The sequence below is a fragment of the Syngnathoides biaculeatus genome, chromosome 9 (genome assembly GCF_019802595.1).
Source record: "Syngnathoides biaculeatus isolate LvHL_M chromosome 9, ASM1980259v1, whole genome shotgun sequence".
Classification (NCBI taxonomy): Eukaryota; Metazoa; Chordata; class Actinopteri; order Syngnathiformes; family Syngnathidae; genus Syngnathoides; species Syngnathoides biaculeatus.
In genome coordinates, this window is record NC_084648.1 from 19,276,361 (window position 1) to 19,298,768 (window position 22,408).

Genomic DNA, 22,408 nt, shown 5'->3' on the forward strand with positions numbered 1-22,408 from the left:
AATAAGTGCTATTCTGTTCATTATTTAGGTGCACACCTTTACGCCAAAAAATTAACTAAGTAAACGACTAAATTGAATTCAGATTTGGCATGCGAGGGTGTATATCGTATCCATTCAAAAACATTTGAATTTCTTGTTTTTGTAAATGGTTGAAACGCATGAATCTGACAACAATTACTAACGTCAAGTAAATAATACGGACATTTTTTTTACAAGTAATTGCTTCTGAACTGTCACGGTCTGCGACTGGGGTTGGTTGTCGGCCTTGGGTTGACATCCGAACGTGGCAGCTATGGAAAAGTTCGTTTTCGGCGCTTTTAGTTGTTTGACGCGTTTTTGTCGTTCAGTCAATCGATTTTGCGAATGAGGTCGCTTAACAGAGTGGCAACTTCCTTCTGTCCAACGGTACCGCCGATTTCTCGTTCCATCCAATCCCATCGGGACTTATTTTTGACATTTTCTATCAATTTCTTTCACTCGAGAGGCGTCTTTCCTCTTGCGCACCGCCATTTTGTTCACTTGAAAATGGCCCCATGAACCGCCTCGTATACAACAAGCGTTTTCATTGGTCAGGAGGAACACATTCGACCAATCAACTGACGCGTACCTAATCTTCTACCTCGCTTGAAAATGAACCAGTGTGGATTCTGGCACGGCTTACGGTCGGAATATTGCAGAAATATGGAGAATATTTTTTTTTTTAATCAATGCAATGTAAAAAAAAAAAAAAAAAAAAACGGAATTTCTCCCATAAATGGCAAAATCCCGTTTGTTATTATGAGTCCCACCGAGTTCTGGCCAGGACATGCTGCACAACATCCAGGCAAAGACAAACTAGAACTCATTTGGGATTCATAATTCCGCCTCAATGAACAGTTTTCAGTCGGGTGACCAAGACGGACATCTTTAGCCTCTTTTTTTTTTAATCTTCTGTGAACACAAAATGGGTCTCCGAGCTCCGAGACGGCCATTTTCAATTTTGGTTATTTTGCATTCAGTCCAACTAGAGTTCAGACGGATGCGAGCGTCACACGCGTGACGTTTACGACAAAACCGGTCTGCAAACCGCCTTGTTTATTTTCCATTTTTCTGCCTGGAGTCACGGTCGTTACCATTGATCCTTCTCGTCCTTTCCGCGTTTCGCCACAAAAGGAAAAAAGAAAGTCAATAAATCAGATAAAATCGCTTCCCTGCAACATCCAAATGTTGAGCAGTATGACTGTGAAAAAAAATTTTTTAAACTCTAAAGTATGACTGATGGATTAATGCATCAAATATGAGCCGCTGGTCTTTACTTCACTGGACAAAACACCTCACGATGAATCGAGCCACGATGACCGTTAAAGTGAGGGTGGGGGCACAATTTGAGAAAATATCAAAATTCTCCCCCCCGGGCTGGGATTATCATTTATTGTTCTAAATGAAAATTTAATTTCGACTAATCTGGTACGAGCGCGAAGAAGTGACGCTTCTGTAGAGACGAGAAAAGAATCTTGAGATCCACGCGCGCAAGGACATCTTTGGGAAAGCGGATGCATTATGTAGAGCATCCGCGCAACGGCTCCAAATAATTAATCTGCTCTTCGGTCACCTCGCGGACCCGGTCCAAAACGTTCGAATATTGAACAACTTTCTCTGCTGAACAGATGACGGAAGCCGCCGGCGTGTTCCCCCCCCCCCCCCCCCTCCTTCGTTTATATTAACCCGAGGAGGGAGTAGCGACCGCGAACTGGAATCTGGAGGGAAGAGGAAAAAAAAAAAAAGCTTCTTGCGTCGGCGCTCTGGGCAGAATCAAAGCTTCTGTTCTTTTTCGGCTGCCAAAAAAAAGTGACAGCTGATTGCAAGGCAAATGTCACGCTGCGTCTTCTGCCCTTGAACGCTCCAGCAGACTTCAAGATTGACTTTGCAGCTTTTGAATCTTCTCGGACCCCTCGCAGGATGTTTGGCCCCCGCGCGTTTATCGCCTCCCTGTCGGATTAGCTTTGAAAGACAACACGCGATGTTTTCGTTGCGTTTCCCGGGTTGTAAGGTGGGCCGCTCGGGAACTGCCACCAAACGCAGTTCGGAAAGGTAAACCCTAAGCTGCTTTGTGTTCGTACGACACAGTGTGGAGGTGGAGGTGGAATACCGTGGAGCATATTACAAATATTATAATAGCTTGAAGGAAAAAAATGAAAATCGGCATTTTTGAAAATACCATATTGACATCCGATATATTTTGATTGAGGCTCCGACTGCGTCCGCCATTACAAGGTTGACACAATCAACACATTAAAATAAAAATATTGAAGCCATGATTTATGAATGATTAGAATTAAAGAGGCGGCACGGTGGTTCAGCTGGAAAGCGTTGGCCTCACAGTTCTGAGGTCCCGGGTTCGATCCAGGTCATGATTACGTAGTGCAATGGAACAGGATGCGAAAAAAAAAATTTCTGCCTATAACATGATCCATTCACCCGTCAGTCATCCAAGCCGCTTATCCTCACGATCGTCACGGGAAAGCCAGAACCTATCACAGCTAGCTTGGGGCGAAAGGCGGAGTACACCCTGAGCTGGTCGCCAGTCAGTCGCAGGGCAGATATCGAAACCATCCCTGAGCGGGAATCGATCCCACGCTGCCCGCACCAAAAGCAGGCGTGTGTACCGCTGCACCACCTACAACATGAAATACTGCAATAACCTTTCCAGGTTCTGCAATCACGATCATCAATGCCATTTTACCAATAATTGGCATACTCAGTTCTCTTCCTGTTCGCGGATGCTCCGCTTCCGCTTAAAAGGAACGTCCACGTTTCGGACCGCACGCGGAAGTCTTTTTGTGACACCAGAAACGACGTCTCCAAACAAAGAGCCGATGTCCGCCTTTGTGTTTGCGGTTCACGTTGAGGAAAGCGGAACAAAGCTGTGAGTGACAGAAGTGAGCCACTTCTTCTGGAGTGACTCTTATCCCCGTGTGCTTTAGCATATTGGAAGTGGGCACACCGCCCAGAACAAAATATTGGACAAATTATTCTCAATGTGTGCGTGGCCTCCTCCGTACCTGCGACAGCGATGAGGCGCACACGCAGTCATTTGCATGTATGAACGACGGAGCCAAGTACAAAGTGGGCTCCAGACGCCCGCCGTAACTGATGCCGCAATAACCTTCGCTTCACTAGCCGGGATGGAAATGTCTCATCTCAGTACCAAACAACCCGAATATCCACTTAAAAGGAAGCAAGCGCAACAACAAAGCCTTAAAGCAGACAAACGCGACGTTAGCCTCAGGCAATCCGGCCAAATTCGAGATCAAAGTCGGCACAGGCCCGATTGCGGGACGTCACTGAAAGTTTATCCTCGGGGATTATCCTGTGCCGAGCCGTGCGTCAACAGTGATTTTTCTCTGCCGCGCTGCTCTGAAAGCAGTCGCGGTCGACGATCGTAAGTGTGAAACCTCGTCAATCTTTTACCGAACCCAAAATCGACCTATTGATGGAGACGTGCACTGGAAAGGAGAGGAATGAACATTAATATATGTGCGTGAATGAGAGGGGTGGAGGGGGGGGGAGAGATGGCGAGGGTGGATGACTTCAAATATTTGGGGTCAACGATACAGAGCAATGGAGATTGTGGTAAGGAGGTGAAGAAACTGGTCCAAGCGGGGTGGAACGGCTGGCGGAAGGTGTCTGGTGTTCTATGTGACACAAGAGTCTCCGCGAGGATGAAGGGCAAAGTCTATAAAACGGTGGTGAGGCCGGCCATGGTGGACGGGAAGCAGAACTGGATGTGGCGGAAATGAAGATGTTGAGGTTCTCGCTCGGAGTGAGCAGCTTGGATAGGATCAGAAATGAGCTCATTAGAGAGACAACCAAAGTTGGATGTTTTGGAGACGAGGTTCGAGGGAGCAGACTTTGATGGTTTGAACATGTCCAGAGGCGAGAGAGTCCGAGGATGGAGCTGTCAAGGAAGAGAGAGCGAGAGACAGGAAGACCAAAGAGAAGGTTGATGGATGTCGTGGGGGAGGACATGAGGACAGTCGGGGTGTGAGAGAGGAAGATGCACGAGATGGAAAAACCTGACATGCTGTGGCGACCCCTCACGGGACAAGCCGACAGGAAAAGAAGAATAAGAATACCAACCTATTGCTAAGGCAGGCATTTAGTCCTGATTACAGGAAACAATTTGCACGGAAAACACACAAAACAAGTCGCGGTTCGGAGAATGCATGGGAAGGATCAACGAAAAACAAAAACTACTTGTGCTTATGTCCGTTTATATTTCGTTCAGTCCCTCGAAAACCGAGACGGCCCTCGACTGACTCCACAGGCAGGACCAGAGACCGCTTCATGTAACCCACATACAGTAAGAAACGAAATATTCAGCCCATCTGCTATGTGAGAAGTCTATGTTCCAGCCCCCCCCACCCCTTTTTTTTTTTTTTCCTTACTTTTACATTGACCCTCTCAGTCGGGATCCCGATATCGTAACGGCCACTTAAATGGGGTCTACCGGACCCCGCAGCGATACTGCCTTCATCCCCCCCCCCCCCCCCCAGTCGAGGCCTTTGGGCTTTTTAGGCCGCCCTTCTGCTTCCTCCCCGAGGGCGCGACGCACTCTTAGACCACCATTAGTCCCGCTAATGGGCCTGACAACCGCGCCACATCCTCAACATTTAGACCTCCTCCGTCTTCGATATCGATATCGACCGCGGCGGCGGGAAGGGCGAGTGGGAGTGAGTCAATTTTCTATTGTGCATACGGACGTCAACAGAGTCGCGCGCTCGTCAAAGGGAGCGAGTACGGGCAGAAGCTTGTAAAAAAATAAAATAAAAAAAAAAGAATAAAGAACAAAGCTTGACTCACTCATGTCGGAAAGAGGAGAGCAACACGGAAGAGGGGAAAAGGCAAAATTGAGGAGAATAAAATCATGCGACAAAAAAAACGATTCGTGTTTCTTTCTTTCTACAATATTCATGATTACGTCTTCAATTTTGTATGATTTTTTTTTTTTTTTCTTGTAATGTTGCAACATTGCGTCATTGTTTACACAGCTGGTGTGGGGAAAAAAAAAACATTGATTTAATTATTTGTCACTTGACAACATCCAGTAAAAAGTCCTATTTGGATAACTCTAATTTAACAGCTTTATTTTCACAATTTTTTTTCTTGTAAATATCCCTTGTCATATTGAGGCTTTTTATTATTTTTATTAATAATACAACAATATTTTTGCACAAACACACAAACCTCTTCATACTTTTGGGATGACAAAAAAAACATTGATTTAATTATTTGTCACTTGACAACATCCAGTAAAAAGTCCTATTTGGATAATTGTAATTTAACAGCTTTATTTTCACATTTTTTTTCTCGTAAATATCCCTTGTCATATTAAGGCTTTTTATTATTTTTATTAATAATACAACAATATTTTTGCACAACCACACAAACCTCTTCATACATTTGGGATGACAAAAAAAAACATTGATTATTATTATTATTTGTCACTTGACAACTGAGTAAAAAGTCCTATTTGGATACTTCTAATGTAACAGCTTTATTCTGATAATTTTTTTCTTGTAAATATCCCTCAACATATTAAGGCTTTTTATGATTTTTATTAATAATATAATATTTTTGCACAACCACAAAAAACTTTTTTTCCTTCATAAAATTCTGAATTCTAACTTGGTCTCGTCAACGTTCCAACAGTTGACCAATTTTTTTGGTAATAATAATCTACAACTGGACTCCGACCAAATTGTTATTTTGCTGTGGCCGTAATACTTCTGAGACCCAAAACCTGATTGTTACGCTGCCGCAGTAACAATTCTCTGCTTGTATGACGGCTTCAATCTGTTTTGTCTAACATCTTCTTCAATCTTTTTGGCTGCGATATGCAAATAGATGAAGTTTCAACCACGCTACGGCACAACTTCAATTTTCAGTACATTTCGTATTTCGTATTCTTTAATCAAACTCCAGTGAGAGCCACTAATTACCAACTGGGCAACATTTGCGCAGGAAGTCGTCCAATTGGGCATGTCTGACTTTCATCAATGATGAGCAGATGGCAACAAAACGCAGCAGAGTACCTTAACTGTAGATTAATACGCGTTGAGGCAGCGAAGAGGCAGTCAGTACTTGCACGCCGTGGGCCTGCGCCGCTTTACTCGAGTCAATTCAGGCCCGAGGAAAACCTTGAAGGAATCTCACGGCGGTGTTTTCTGCCAGTCGCCAGCGTGCAAAAATATCGACTGACCTACTTCATTGACGAGATGTGGACGAAAGCTGCTTTTCGCGCTGGCGGCTCAGGTCGTCAGGCCGGAGCGCTCGACGACGACGCCGCCTTCAGTGACGACGTGAGAAACGGGGATGTAGTCGTGAACCGTGGACGAGGGTGGCCGGCGGCCTTTTTGTCGCGTGTCGCTGAAGATGGATTGAAACCACTGAAGATGCAATATAGTAAATCATGTATTTACACAATTAGCGTCGAAAATGCACTCGTTTTGACAGGTGGCCGCCCATCATCGGAGAAAATTAACAATCAATTATTTGATAACAAGGCGGCACGGCGGGCTCAGCTGGTAAAGCGTTGGCGTCACGGTTCTGAGGACCAGGGTTCGATGCCGGCCCCGCCTGTGTGGATTTTCTCCGGGTGGGCCCTCCGCTTTCCTCCCACATCCCAAAAACATGAAAGATTGACTGGACGCTCTAAATTGCCCACAGGTGCGATTGTGAGTGCGGCTAATTGTCTCGACGTGCCCTGCGATTGGCTGGCGACCATTTCAGGGCGTACCCCGCCTCCTTCTCGTTGACAGTTGGCATAGCCTCCGGCACTCCTCGCGACCCTCGTGAGGATGAGCGGCAAAGAAAATGGATGGATATTAAATTACAGGTGGTCCTTGCCCACGTGCGATCTTCTGTGGTTACGAACTGCACGCAACAAACAAGTATGAATACTCGGCAACGCGGTAGAAAAAGCCATGCTCACAAGTATATTTTACTGCTTTGTGGTTCATTTTTCGTGAAATCACCCATTTTTGTCTTCCCTTTCAACATATATCCCGTTATTGACTGATTCGTGGTTCCGTGCTCGTTCTGAAATCCAGTCAGAAGTTGCTGCCATAGCCATGTCTAAAAAGAATCCAGTACAGTAGCTTTGCGTGTCAGATTAGCCTGGGTTGTTACAGAGAGTCTTCGCTACCTGGGCGTGTCCCAGGTTTCAAAACCAAGTAAGAGGTTTATTTTGAAGGGTAATGTTGTAAAGATGAGTTAATGTCCTTCCCTTTTGATGCCGGCATTGCACTGCATGTAGGCCTGAACTGATATGTTGTCTTGACTTTTTTGGACAGTAGACTTTACCTCAAGTTGCGATTAATCAACAATCAGTACCACACAATGGACAGAACCATCCATGAATTGATTATTGTTAAGTATTATGCGTGTTCTTACATGATAACGTTTTTGTGTAGTTGCCTCTTACTCACTAGTGTGATACAGTTTTAGTTCGTTCAGGTTGGAAGATCACGGAAAATGACATTTCTGACATGTTGTAAAAGGGTTAGCAAAATGCCAAACCTTACATTTTGCATGAATTTTCAACCTGGCCACACGTATGACGGTTTTTCAGATGTTATGCGTGACAGCGGTGTTTTAGCTAACATTGTACAGCAACGTAGCCTGTGATAAAGCTTGCCAAAGGGAAGCCTCCCGATTTATTTTCCTTCATTGGTTTTCTGAGTTTTTCCTTGCCGGTTCGAGGTCTATGCTAGGTAGAAGTCGAATTGCGAACCGCGGACCTCTGAAGACCTTTGAGACTCTTTTTGTGATTAAGTGCCATACAAATAAATGTGAATTTGTTCTGTAAAATATGACTGAGAACAAATGAGATGTGCATGTCAATGTGCAATCAACGAGTATCGTGCTTAAAAGTCATTTGAACAACCAAAAAGGTGGAGAACTATAATAGGTCAGCGGAAACAACAGCTAGCTAGTCGGATACCTTGCTACGCTATATTTGACCTTATTTTGTGAACGATATCAATATGAGGGGCTGCGGCAACACAATGGGGTTGTGGAAGATTCCCTACCTGGAGCCTTCGTCTTCGAATGATGCCAGAGTCGTCCATGGTGACACCACCCGGAGGGTGTCTCGGCCCCCTGTAGTTTGTCTTAAGCGAGTTCACGGGACGACGCCACGATGTCACGTGACTTCCACTCAGCAAGCTCCGCGAGTCAATATAGCAAAAAATAAACAAAAATGGAAGCCGGAGCGGACATGCTTTACCAAGCAATGGAGTAGAAATCACGATGACAAAGATTGTCCTGTAACGCGAGCGTCGGGCGTGGATCAATTCGATGCAAGTCTAACGCTGTGGCACTCTCGTGGGGAACAAAAAAAAAAAAAAAAACAAAACAAAAAAAAGCACCACCGGCGTCGGGTCCAGAAATCCACGGGAGTGACAGCGTGGAGGAGCTCGCCGAACGCATCATCCTCATCCTCATCACGCCCGATCGACGGCACAGAAAGGCGACGCCGCTGCGGCAGCTTTCAGCTCCAGTTCCACGGAAGCGGCCTCCACGCACAACGGGCGATGCGTTCCACTCACGGCGCCCCTCACGCGCGCGCGGCTTCGTGTCATTGTCTTGCACCCTTTCCGCCGCCTCCCCGACTCCATTCTAAGCGCAGATACAACCACCCACTTCCTACTACCCGGTGACGTTTAAACCCCCCCCCCGGAGACCAGACGCTACTCACTGACGCTCCGGAAGGGGGGGGGGGGTGGGGGGGAATCACACACTGGACCCCCGCCCCCCTCCCAGGAAAGTGCCTCAGCGAAGAACGTGATTGCATCGATATGATGCAATATTGGTCCCAAAGAAGTGAACGAAAGTCGAATGCAGCCCCCAGCGCAAAACAAAATCTCCACAGGCAGTCCTTTTGCCTTTTATTTTTTATTTTTCAGCTGTATTTGGAAACAAATCAAAATTAATGATTGAAAAAAAAAAAAAAAACAACTCACCACGAGGTGTCCTGAATGAAGTTGGAATCGGTGGGAGACCAATCTTGGGGTAACGGGAGTCGGAGAATAACACGTGCTCTTCAGGAAGATACGACAACATCTGGATGGAAATGGAAGCAAGGAAGGAATTCAGTTTGGATTTTAGTTTTTGCAATGCCTGCATATCCTGCATTGATTTTGATCCAAAACAACTTCATGTGGGCACGCAGTTTTGCAGGCTTCATATGGCCTCATTTGCAAGACTGTGGCCAAAATGTACACACGCAGAGCGAGTTTGTTACACGGGAATCAACCAGAGCGCAGATAAACCCAACTTTTAAACACAACTCGAAGCTGTCTGCCCGTCTTTGCTGTTGTTTTTCCCTGTTTCCGTTCTCCAACACAGTTTTGCTAGCTTGTCGGTTTACTTTTTTTTTATCAAATTAGCATTTAACCACAAGCGGTTTGACGTGCTCCGAGACACAGGCGCATGCATCTGATTTCAAAACAAAACTTTCAGCCCGATCAGCAATAAAAAAAAAAAAAAACATTTTTCCAGTCTTTGCGTGCAGTCCACATGGCCCAAAAATGTTCACTAAAGCGCATTCGTCATTCAAATTGGGATCGTAACCCGAATTTGGGAAACACTAGAAAATAAATGTAAAACATGAAAATCAAAGTAGTACACTTATGTAAAGCATGACCGCATATGGGCCGGTTATGTTACCGCTTTTCTATTGCAACTGTTGCAGTATATAAATGATAACAATAAAGCAGAAGAGACAATCCACAAAGATCTGTCACACACTGCGGCCTCATTTTGGAGTCAAAGATTTTAGAAATTACTGCCATAAAGACCTCCATTTAGAGGGATTTTATCCAGAGGAAATAAAACATTTCCACACATCTCTTCAAATGGCAGTTGGTTGCTTTGTTTTTGGAAGAAAGGAGACCAAGACAAACCATCGTCACTGGAGGGACGGTGTTCTTTTGGCGTTGTGTTTGTACCAAACACATATTTTGAAACGATGGGGAAAAAAAGTGCCTCTTTGGTTTTATGGGCTCATAACACGTCTCCCCACACACATTTGGGAATTTTCAAATATGTTTCTGGAAAATGCAACCAGGCTTGGATGAACATAGCAACATCACCAGTTGCAAGAGGGTGTGCACATTTCTGCAACCACATTATCTCACTTATTCATTTTGAAACTAGCTTGGTCGGTTTTTTTTTTTACATCACAAAAACTTGACATTTCAAACGGGGGTGTGTGGACTTTTTATGCCCACTCTATATACATACGACCGCATTATTACTGTTATTTTTAATTGGACTAAACCAGGATGACGACACTAATCCCTCTTTAATCACATCCTCTGTCATAGAGGATCAATTTGCAGGAAGTATTACATCTGCCTCGAGTCAGCGGCCAATCGGTAATGAGCGAGCTCTAGCGTCGAGTCATTGCGTCGCCGTGGCGATTTACGCGGCAACGTCTTCCCCGCGAACACGGTACACAAGATCCTCGGGGGAACGCGATCAACTGAACTTCCCGTTCACACATTGAGGTTCTATTGACGAGTGCTGGGATGGTCCAATTAAATTCTAAACGGAACAACGTTGCGGTGTGTGAGTAACTTCTTATGACAGCGGAAGAACATGCTAGGACAAAATCCATCACTGAGTCTCTGTCGGACATTTTGTCTTTCAGGAGGACCAGAATGATATACTGTATCTCGTGGATTTTCCCCTCTCAAATCCCACCGTCCTCATGTCCTCCCTCACAACATCCATCAACCTTTTCTTTGGTCTTCCTCTCGCTCTCTCTTCCTTGGCAGCTCCATCTTCGGCACCAATCTCCTCCCTCCCTCTCTCGCCTCTGGACATGTCCAAGCCATCGAAGTCTGCTCTCTCTCTAACCTCGTCTCCAAAACACCCAACTTTGGCTGTCCCTCTAAGAGCTCATTTCTAATCCTGTCCAACCTGCTCAGTCCTCGCGAGAACTTCAACCTCTTCATTTCTGCTACCTCCAGTTCTGCTTCCCGTTGTTTCTTCAGTGCCACCGTACTTTCCCACGAGCATTCTCAACGCAAATAATGCATCTGTGGTACTCTTTCTAGGCACGAAACCGAACTGTTGCTCGCAGATACTCACTTCTGTCCTGAGTCCAGCCTCCACTCCTCTTTCCCATAACTTCATTGTGTGGCTCATCATCTTTAGTCCTCTGTAGTTTCCACAGCTCTGAACATCACCTTTGTTCTTAAAAATGAGGACTAGTACACTTTTCCTCCATTCTTCTGGCTTCTTCTCTCCTGCTAGTATTTTATGGAATAAGTTGGTCAAAAACTCCAGAGCCACCTCTCCAAATTGCTTCCATGCCTCCACCGGAATGTCATCAGGACCAACTGCCTTCCCATTTTTCATTCTGTTCAGTGGCTTTCTAACTTCCCCCTTGCTAATCATTACCACTTCCTGGTCCTTCACACTTGCCTCTTCTACTCTTCCTTCTCTCTCATTTTCTCCATTCATCAACTAAAAGTATTCTTTCCATCTCTTCAGCACACTACTGGCACCAGTCAACACATTTCCATCTCTATCCTTAATCACCCTTACCTGCTGCACATCCTTCCCATCTCTCCATCCCTCTGTCTGGCCAACCTGTGGAGATCCTTTTCTCCCTCTTTGTTATCCAACCTGGTGTACATGTCGTCATTTGCCTCTTGTTTAGCCTTCACCACCTCTACCTTTGCCCTACGTCGCATCTCAATGAATTCCTTCCGCCTCTCCTCAGTCCTCTCCATGTCCGACTTCTTCTTCTTCGCTAATCTCTTTCCTTGGATGACTTCCTGTATTTTGGGGTTCCACCACTAAGTCTCCTCTACCTTTGCCCTACGTCGCATCTCAATGTATTCCTTCCGTCTCTCCTCAGTCCTCTCCATGTCCGACTTCTTCTTCTTCGCTAATCTCTTTCCTTGGATGATTTACTGTATTTTGGGGTTCCACCACTAAGTCTCCTCTACCTTTGCCCTACGTCGCATCTCAATGAATTCCTTCCGCCTCTCCTCAGTCCTCTCCATGTCCGACTTCTTCTTCTTCTTCGCTAATCTCTTTCCTTGGGTGACTTCCTGTATTTTGGGGTTCCACCACTATGTCTCCTCTACCTTTGCCCTACGTCGCATCTCAATGAATTCCTTCCGCCTCTCCTCAGTCCTCTCCATGTCCGACTTCTTCTTCTTCGCTAATCTCTTTCCTTGGATGACTTCCTGTATTTTGGGGTTCCACCACTAAGTCTCCTCTACCTTTGCCCTACGTCGCATCTCAATGTATTCCTTCCGTCTCTCCTCAGTCCTCTCCATGTCCGACTTCTTCTTCTTCGCTAATCTCTTTCCTTGGATGATTTACTGTATTTTGGGGTTCCACCACTAAGTCTCCTCTACCTTTGCCCTACGTCGCATCTCAATGTATTCCTTCCGCCTCTCCTCAGTCCTCTCCATGTCCCACTTCTTCTTCTTCGCTAATCTCTTTCCTTGGATGACTTCCTGTATTTTGGGGTTCCACCACTAAGTCTCCTCTACCTTTGCCCTACGTCGCATCTCAATGAATTCCTTCCGCCTCTCCTCAGTCCTCTCCATGTCCGACTTCTTCTTCTTCGCTAATCTCTTTCCTTGGGTGACTTCCTGTATTTTGGGGTTCCACCACTATGTCTCCTCTACCTTTGCCCTACGTCGCATCTCAATGTATTCCTTCCGCCTCTCCTCAGTCCTCTCCATGTCCCACTTCTTCTTCGCTAATCTCTTTCCTTGGGTGACTTCCAGTATTTTGGGGTTCCACCACTATGTCTCCTCTACCTTTGCCCTACGTCGCATCTCAATGAATTCCTTCCGCCTCTCCTCAGTCCTCTCCATGTCCGACTTCTTCTTCTTCGCTAATCTCTTTCCTTGGATGACTTCCTGTATTTTGGGGTTCCACCACTAAGTCTCCTCTACCTTTGCCCTACGTCGCATCTCAATGTATTCCTTCCGCCTCTCCTCAGTCCTCTCCATGTCCGACTTCTTCTTCTTCGCTAATCTCTTTCTTGGGTGACTTCCTGTATTTTGGGGTTCCACCACTATGTCTCCTCTACCTTTGCCCTACGTCGCATCTCAATGAATTCCTTCCGCCTCTCCTCAGTCCTCTCCATGTCCGACTTCTTCTTCTTCGCTAATCTCTTTCCTTGGATGACTTCCTGTATTTTGGGGTTCCACCACAAAGTCTCCTCTACCTTTGCCCTACGTCGCATCTCAATGTATTCCTTCCGCCTCTCCTCAGTCCTCTCCATGTCCGACTTCTTCTTCTTCGCTAATCTCTTTCCTTGGGTGACTTCCTGTATTTTGGGGTTCCACCACTATGTCTCCTCTACCTTTGCCCTACGTCGCATCTCAATGAATTCCTTCCGCCTCTCCTCAGTCCTCTCCATGTCCGACTTCTTCTTCTTCGCTAATCTCTTTCCTTGGGTGACTTCCTGTATTTTGGGGTTCCACCACTATGTCTCCTCTACCTTTGCCCTACGTCGCATCTCAATGTATTCCTTCCGCCTCTCCTCAGTCCTCTCCATGTCCCACTTCTTCTTCTTCGCTAATCTCTTCCTTGGGTGACTTCCTGTATTTGGGGGTTCCACCACTATGTCTCCTCTACCTTTGCCCTACGTCGCATCTCAATGTATTCCTTCCGCCTCTCCTCAGTCCTCTCCATGTCCCACTTCTTCTTCTTCGCTAATCTCTTTCCTTGGATGACTTCCTGTATTTTGGGGTTCCACCACTAAGTCTCCTCTACCTTTGCCCTACGTCGCATCTCAATGAATTCCTTCCGCCTCTCCTCAGTCCTCTCCATGTCCGACTTCTTCTTCTTCGCTAATCTCTTTCCTTGGATGACTTACTGTATTTTGGGGTTCCACCACTAAGTCTCCTCTACCTTTGCCCTACGTCGCATCTCAATGTATTCCTTCCGCCTCTCCTCAGTCCTCTCCATGTCCCACTTCTTCTTCGCTAATCTCTTTCCTTGGATGACTTCCTGTATTTTGGGGTTCCACCACTAAGTCTCCTCTACCTTTGCCCTACGTCGCATCTCAATGTATTCCTTCCGCCTCTCCTCAGTCCTCTCCATGTCCGACTTCTTCTTCTTCGCTAATCTCTTTCCTTGGGTGACTTCCTGTATTTTGGGGTTCCACCACTATGTCTCCTCTACCTTTGCCCTACGTCGCATCTCAATGAATTCCTTCCGCCTCTCCTCAGTCCTCTCCATGTCCGACTTCTTCTTCTTCGCTAATCTCTTTCCTTGGATGACTTCCTGTATTTGGGGTTCCACCACTAAGTCTCTCTACCTTTGCCCTACGTCGCATCTCAATGTATTCCTTCCGCCTCTCCTCAGTCCTCTCCATGTCCGACTTCTTCTTCTTCGCTAATCTCTTTCCTTGGGTGACTTCCTGTATTTTGGGGTTCCACCACTATGTCTCCTCTACCTTTGCCCTACGTCGCATCTCAATGAATTCCTTCCGCCTCTCCTCAGTCCTCTCCATGTCCGACTTCTTCTTCTTCGCTAATCTCTTTCCTTGGATGACTTCCTGTATTTTGGGGTTCCACCACTAAGTCTCCTCTACCTTTGCCCTACGTCGCATCTCAATGTATTCCTTCCGCCTCTCCTCAGTCCTCTCCATGTCCGACTTCTTCTTCTTCGCTAATCTCTTTCCTTGGATGACTTCCTGTATTTTGGGGTTCCACCACTAAGTCTCCTCTACCTTTGCCCTACGTCGCATCTCAATGAATTCCTTCCGCCTCTCCTCAGTCCTCTCCATGTCCGACTTCTTCTTCTTCGCTAATCTCTTTCCTTGGATGATTTCCTGTATTTTGGGGTTCCACCACCAAGTCTCCTTCTCCCCTTTCCTACCGGAAGGCACCCCAAGTACTCTCCTGCCTTCCTTTCTGAGTACCTTGGCAAGTCTCCTTCTCCCCTTTCCTACCAGAAGGCACCCCAAGTACTTGGCAGTAGTATTCCAGTCTTCCGGGAGCTCTTCCTGTCCATCTAGAGCCTGTGTCACCTCTTTCCGAGAGGCGACCAGGACATTCTTCCTTCCTCAACTTCCACCACCTGATTCTCTGCTCTACCTTTGTCTCCTTAATCTTCCGACCCGCTACCAGAGTCATCCTAAGGACCACCATCCTTTGCTGTCGGGCTCCACTCTCTCCCACTGCATCCTTACAATCAGTGGCCTCCTTCAGATTCTTCTACGCTACCTAAAAATCACGTGTGATATAAAAAGAAGAGTATACTTGAGCATACCACGTATGTTGGTGCAAATTTCCACAGAATACGACGCGTCGATCGTCTGCGTGCAGTTCATTTCGAATCCCGTTTGTTGTCCGCGTTGCAAATGAGAAAAGGCCGAGCGAGCGCGAGGCAACGTGTGATTGTCGGGTAAAAAAAATACACCTCGGTATGAGTGGGAACCAGTGTCAGCAGGTGATATATTCTGTTTGAGAACGTGACCCACTTAGCAGCTTGTCGGAGTCCTTTATTAGGCCGCTTTTTGTTATTAGCATTAAATAATTGATGAACGTGCATGAATTTTGCATTTTTCTTGCCTCATTCATTAATTGTGTGATTCTGGTCGGGCGGCGTGGGACTCGCTGCTGGCAAAAGCGGCCACAGACAAAAAGCTTTCAGGAGTGATGTCAGCCCCTTTGAAAAGACACCCTGGGGGAGGTCACGCGGGGTCAGCGCTCGCCAGCAAGAGCCCGGCGTGCGGGCCGGGTTGCCGAATATGTCTGCGCTTCGCGCAATCCCGTTTCCCCGTCTCACAAACGCTACGTCAGCTAACATCTCTGCGTGTGCTCAAAGTGCCTCGGACGGCATTCAAATTGCCTGTGTGAGCATGTCAATAAAAAAAAATGTAAAAAGGCGTGTGTCACGAACGGGGCACGAGGGTGGACCCAAACGCACGACTCCAGAGACAAGCAGACAGTGCAGAGGGAACCTTTATTCGGTCCAAGGTCTAGGATCAGGCAGACAGTCCTAACAATCAGAAGTAATAGTACGGCAGGCTTACGAGGGTGGTCAGTGGACAGGCGTGGGTCGGTGCACGGAGAGCAGAAGTCAGGCAAAGAGGAGTGCGGGAACAAGGCGACAAGGACGACGATCTAGCGGAGGACAAGTCTTCCCCCAAGTCCTATATATACACTGGGAGGCATCAGCCGGGACAAGGTGCAGGCCTGGCCAGGAAGCCCGGAGCGTGACAGCGTGCGGATATCCTTTTGCTGATTTATTAAATGGGCTCCCGAGGTTGGACGAATTCACCTTTTTTTTGTACTGTAAATGCAAGCTAGCGGAGGCATTAAAAAGAACGTACAAATGTCACATTCGCTGTCAACCGGTTGTTGTTGTAGCCAAGTACAACGGCCGTTATTTGGTATCACGGTCCAGAAAGTGAGCCACGTCGGCCGTGGGCCATTCCGGAGGCCAGAAAACAGTTGACCGTTCTCGCTGAGGGTTTCGAGACTTTGGGCGACTCCAGGGGTGGAGAGGTATGGTGCAGGCACATAGATCCATCTCGAATGAGAGTTGTTGAGATGTTTTTTGTATCCATAAGATCCCCGTTCAAACGTAAAAATGGCAGAGAAACAATGAAACGGCCTCCGAGTGCACTTGAAGCTGAACGTTGTCGACCGGTTCAGGTGCGAGTGCTCCATCAGGACTGCGCAAACTGAGGATCGTCCATGAAAATGATTTTGTACAGCGGGAGGAGACTTGGATCCGATTCACTAAACTGTTGGAACAAAGGCTTTTCTTTGCAATAATGAATGTCCAGAGTGCCTGTTAAAACTCTTATTTAGCACCAGGAATGCCCCAATCCAAATTTCCACTCCCGATTGGACATCGCAGCTTTGAGTTCTGGCCATTACCGATATCAGCAAAAATCCCCACGTATTTTACTTACGGCAAATTCTGCTGTGACGTGGGGGGCTCTAACTGAATAGGTTCAACACCCTCATTTTGTCATACAGCATCTCTGTCATCGGAACTTCTCCATCTTTCCTTCTCCGATTCCGTCTGCGTACAAGTGGGTCACAGGCTGCGGCAGTGCTAAGAGCCTCCCCTCTGCAGAGAAGCGCACCTCTAAATAAACCAGCACGCAATCGGCAGTCGTACGGGCGTAGAACTGTCAGGGATGCAAAGTGGAGCTGAGGTGAGATCAGCAGGCCCGCTGATCTAGAACTAGAGTTAAGTGGCTTTTAAACTGCGCTAGTGACCTGACACGGAGGGATACCTCGGACTCTGCAATCATTCTTAGCGTACGTAGCGCAAGTGGTTCGAAACAATGGCTGAAAAATATATTTGCTCTGTAAATAATTGATACCAGTTTGCTTTCAACGTCATGTCGTCGAGCTCTTGCGCGTATTCGAGTACTTTTCTAAATGCGGACACGTCAGAGACGCAATGGTCAAATCTTGTGGAATAAAACTAAACTTTTTTTGGTGTCACGCCCAAATTCTTTGCTAACGACATTTTCACTCGCATGTTCCCAAACAGGGCGGCACGGTGGATCAGCTGATAAAAGCGTTGGCCTCACAGTTCTGAGGACCTGGGTTGGATCCCGGTCCCCCCTGTGTGGAGTTTGTCTGTTCTCCCCGTTCCTACGTGGCTTTTCTCCGGGTGGGCACTCCGGTTTCCTCCCGCATCCCAAAAACATGCAACGTTAACTGGACACTCTAAATTGCCCCTTGGTGTGATTGTGAGTGCGGCTGTTTGTCTCGACCAGTTCAGGGTGTACCCCGCCTCCTGCCCGTTGACAGGTGGGATAGGCTCCAGCACTCCCAGCGACCCTTGTGAGGATAAGCGGCTAAGAAGATGGATGGATGGATGGATGTTACCAAACATTTGACTTACCGTCATTTCCGGACTACAAGCCGCGACTTCTGTCACACGCTTTCAACCCTGCGGCTTATACAGTGGTGCGGCGAATTTGTGCATTTTTTCCAACGGCCGCCAGGGGCACTCGAGCAGAAAAGGCAAGAGTGAGACAGGTGGAATGTATGTGTCGAGGAACACGCAGGTTTAATGTACCGTATTTTCTGCACCATAAGGCGCACCGAAAAGCCTTTCATCTTCTCAAAAGCCGACGGTGCGCCTTACATATATGGATCAATATTGAGCCTTTGGTGCAGCCCCATCTAATGGATGCATAATGTAACCCCAGCCTCCACTGTAGCGTCTGTGCACCTTATAATCCGGTGCGCCTTATAATGTGGTGCGCCTTATACATGAATTTTGTTTTTATAGATAGGCCATTGACTGGAGGTGCGCCTTATAGTGTGGAAAATACGGGAACTTTGCGCTTTGTGCATGAGTAAAATTAGCGTGAACAAAACCTCGTGGAAAATGCAAGAAGAAATGCACACGACGCAGCTTTCGGCTTAAAAGCAATCGAGCCGGCCGATGAAGAAGGAAACTGAGCTGCTGCACGTCAATTTGGCATAAATGGAAAGGTGAGATGCTGGAAACGGCGGCGGAAAGAACTGGAACAATGTAAAAAGATTTGAAAAAAGCTTTCAGAGGTAATAAAAGCAAGTGGGCTGAACCGTGTTGCTGCCGCGTCTCAGCGACTTTTACCGGTTTTATTTTCCCAGCCCTCTTAGTACTGTGTTACTACCGTATTGCTTCTGTGTTACTGCTGATTCACAGGCACTGTTTGCAAAGAAAAGCTAAGGTATATTATTCAAACGTTGAAAAGGTTTTGTGTACCATGTTTCTTTGTTAATATCCGGTGTTTCAATGTGGGAACATATTGACAGGTGCGGCTTACGCAAGTACAAAAGGATTTTTGCACTGAGTGAGGCTTATAATGAGGTGCGGCTTATAGTCCAGAAATTACAGTATTTATTTCTACGTGGATTTTTCCAATAAATGATAACATTCAAGAAAGGAGCCCGTTTCTGTTGATGCAAAACTGCAAACTATCTTACCGTGTTCAAACCATCAGCGGAAATTAATTACGCGAGTCAAAAGTCTTGAGACTAATTGAGACTAAGATGCAACACGCTTCTCTCCTTTGCAGCTCATGGAATTTTCACTTCGAGGTCACCGATGTTGGAAGCAGACATGTTGACCAGCAGCGTTTCAAGGTGTTTGTGGTCCAACTCGGCCTGGCAAGAGAAAATGTTTTGCCCAAACTGCTCCCACAAAGTTAGAAAAATACAATTGCCCAAAACGGCCTGCTAGGATGCAAGGAAAACTCAAGAAAAAGAGGAAGGGGGAAAAAAAAAAAAAAAAAAAGAGGTTTGTCTTAGGGCAGCAGTGGGCCCTAGTGATTAGTACATCTGGCTCGCAGTTCTGCGTTTCAAGTTCCTAACTGTCCTCTGCCCTTCCCGGGTGTCCTCCCAGCGCCAGCACGGGATTCCTCCAGGTACGAGAGCTTCCTCCCAAAATTCCCAAAACACGCTTTCCCTCTCTTTCAGCCATGTAGTGACTTCACAAACTCCGCAGTTTCTTTTGGGGCAATGGGGACACCGTGTGGCAAGGTCCAGACAACCGCCACCGAATCTTAAAAGGCACCAACGTGCTGCTTGATTATTTATGATGATGGTTAATTCTAAGCAGGGTAGAAATGTTTTGAAGTCGGATGATGTAACTCGAACGGGCGGAAGCAAAAAAAAAAAAAAAAAAGATCCTAAGCCTTGCGTGAGTCACCAGCTCAAACGCAGTCTTTCATGGAGGCTTTCTGTGTCAATTGTAGGAGAGGAACCGGCACAATCCAATTAGTGTCATTAAAGAGACGCCCTAAAAAGAAACTAGGACTGTGCGTAAGAAGCTGGGGGGGGGGGGGGGGGATTACAGACCTGCTGACCCTGCATGACTTCACCCATCAGGTATTCCATAAAAATAATCGATTCAATGGGTATAATCAGAGATAAATGAAACGCGCGAGGATACATTGAAATTGCACAAAGTGGGAAAAGCAACGTATAATTGATGAGATTATTATAAGCGCGTGAACAATGTTTTCCAATTGCCGGGGGGGGAAAAAAAAAATTTCCAATTAACATTCAACACTAAGGATGACTTTCCGATATTTTTATTTGCACAACGCTTCAGAACAGTGTGGACATTTCATGCAAATAAATCAAGTGGCTTTTAAAATTGGAAAAATGTATTTGAAAGAACCACAGCATCTTATCTTAAAGAACAAAACCGGAAAATTTATTGCGAGATGAACATTTCATGAACAATGTCCGGTTTCCTGGTCAAATACTGTACGGTGATTCTCGGGCAAGTTTTCCAGCCACTCAAGCAGTTCTCTGACTCTCTCAACAGGCATTTTTCTGCCCACTATTTGTGAGAAAACTGCTCCAGCTGCCTCAGGTCTTAAGGGGGTCTTCTCCAGACTGCGTGCGTGAACTCCTTCAGATGTTCAACAAGATTGAGAAAAATATTCAAAGACGGGCCACTTCTGAATAGTCCAATATTTTGTTCTCTTGTTGTCCACTCCCGGGTGGTCTTTGGCTTTGTTTTGGGTCTTCATCCTGTCGTGAGGACAGAAGACCTTGGGCAGGGACCGGACTTTGTCACGGCAGGCTGCACAATTCTCTCCAGAAGGTCTTAAAGGACTTTTGAGATTGTTTGGTGCAGTGCTGGGATGCTGCAAAGCTTCCCCAGCTCAGAACTTAAGATTATAATCATAAAGCTGCACAGCAAGTACAGCGTTTTATTCATTTTTTTTTCGGCGTGCAAACGTAGCGCCGGTGCCACTTGCCAAAAGCTCCATTTTTGTGTCATCCGGCCAAAAGGACCTTCTCCGAGAAGTCGCATTTGGGCCAATTCCACTCTCATTAGTTCCGAGTTGTTTTGTGTGTTTTTTCTCTCTTTCACAGAAGCGTCCCAACAATTTCTCGTCTGGGATGAACAAACATTCGGTGTTGACGAACGCCAACAATTTTCCAAGGTGAATCATTCCCCAGCGCTGACCGATGCCAACGCAAACAAGCTGGCAGCTTGCGGCTCAAACCGGTCGACTTCACCTCGCGTACCCTCGGCGCTTGTCGGTCTTCCTGCTCGAATATTTGTAGAACGCACCACGCTCCTTGATTTTTATATTCGATGTTTGATTTGGCTGCAGAAGGAGCAATCGGTCCGTGTGTTCGGACCACTATAGCTTCTCCAAATTTAAATGCTCCCGAAGTGGTCGACATTTCCTTGGAAAATATTAGTAAAAATGCACAAAAGTCAGAACTGCTGTCATTACATGAGACTTGTGCTTAGCCAGAATTTGCCGCCTCGGGCCTTCAGCAGGCACGCTAACTATTTTTAATCTCATTGACGCCGGAGAAGAACTGACCCCTTAAGAGGGATGAGACACGACGCGGGGGTGGGGGTGGGGGGGATGTTATAAATGGACGTAGGGGAAGGGATCAGGGGAATGAATCAGACGGGACTCGGCACATTAAAGCCAGCAAGGTCTTGTCCTCCTGCCTCGCATTAGGCGTCCAGCACACAGCTGGGCCAGCAGACATGGAAGCCGCCGCCCAGACCGCCGGCGCCGGCGCCTTCGACCCGGAGACTTTCTCCAGGAAAGCCTTGAGAGCGACCACCAGAGGGGCTTCGTCTCATTTCGTGGGGAGCTCCATTATCATCCTGTCCTCTTTCGCCGTGTCCACTCTGGCCATGAACTGCGGGAAAAAGATCCAGGAGACCCGGCACAAGGCCAACGACAACTGACGCGGACGCGGCCCTGCCGGCGGACGTTGCGTCTTCGCAGTTGCCGACTACGACGCGTTATCATACCGATGCTGCGGAAACACGGAGCGGCAGATGTGTCGCTTCAGAACGGCGACTGCGCGGGATGGCTGCAAAATCTGGCGTCCATCTCTGGACCAGCGCCAAGGCCTCGACACCTTGCAAAGAAGGCAGCCAACCGTATGTCGTCATATCGTCGCGACTCATCCTTTAAATTTGGCTAGATACAGAAACGCGTAAGATGTGATTTTTGTGCTTGTGCGCGCGAGGACAAAAAAAGCAAAATGGATGTCAAAGGTATAAATGTGTTTCCTTTTTGAATTGCGTCACACTTGTTTTAATTCCTTTAACTATGAATTTGTTACCAAAACTGATGATTTGGATCAAAATTGAAGGGCCCGACATAATTGAAGCAATCTTGTTGAGAGCAAGTTTGGACCAATCATGTGATATCCTTTTTTTTTTTTTTTTTTTCCAAATGTGATAAAATGCCCTCCAACCTTATTCACTAAAACCTTCCCAAAGTGTTCAGAGGAAGTTTTGTGTGTCTTTAATCCGGTGAATGTGGACTTAATCACACTGATGTAGCTTTGTTATACTGCCACTAGAGAGCACAATTCAGATTAAAAGAATACCTTTCGCAACCCTGCCACATCTTTCT

The 22,408-nt window shown here is 46.7% G+C and overlaps 1 protein-coding gene and 1 long non-coding RNA gene across 5 annotated transcripts in view; one reads left to right on the forward strand and one right to left on the reverse strand.

Moving 5' to 3' along the window:
* Nucleotides 1-22,408, reverse strand: part of mast1a (microtubule associated serine/threonine kinase 1a) — a 79,043-nt gene that overhangs the window by 56,371 nt on the left and 264 nt on the right. For 2 of the 4 annotated variants that reach the window (XM_061829379.1, XM_061829378.1), the window contains exon 2: nt 9,006-9,105. Coding sequence is in view for 2 of the 4 variants with exons in the window: in XM_061829377.1 (XP_061685361.1) it covers nt 8,073-8,111 (39 nt within the window). In the remaining 2 variants the exon portion in view is untranslated. Of the gene's footprint in view, nt 1-8,072; nt 8,980-9,005; nt 9,106-22,408 lie in introns of those variants that run through there. The other 2 variants (XM_061829377.1, XM_061829376.1) reach the window with 1 other exon arrangement.
* LOC133505865 (uncharacterized) lies at nt 19,835-22,310 on the forward strand. The gene is made up of 3 exons (XR_009796354.1): nt 19,835-19,883; nt 20,329-20,956; nt 21,494-22,310. It is a non-coding gene; the product is annotated as an uncharacterized LOC133505865 (long non-coding RNA).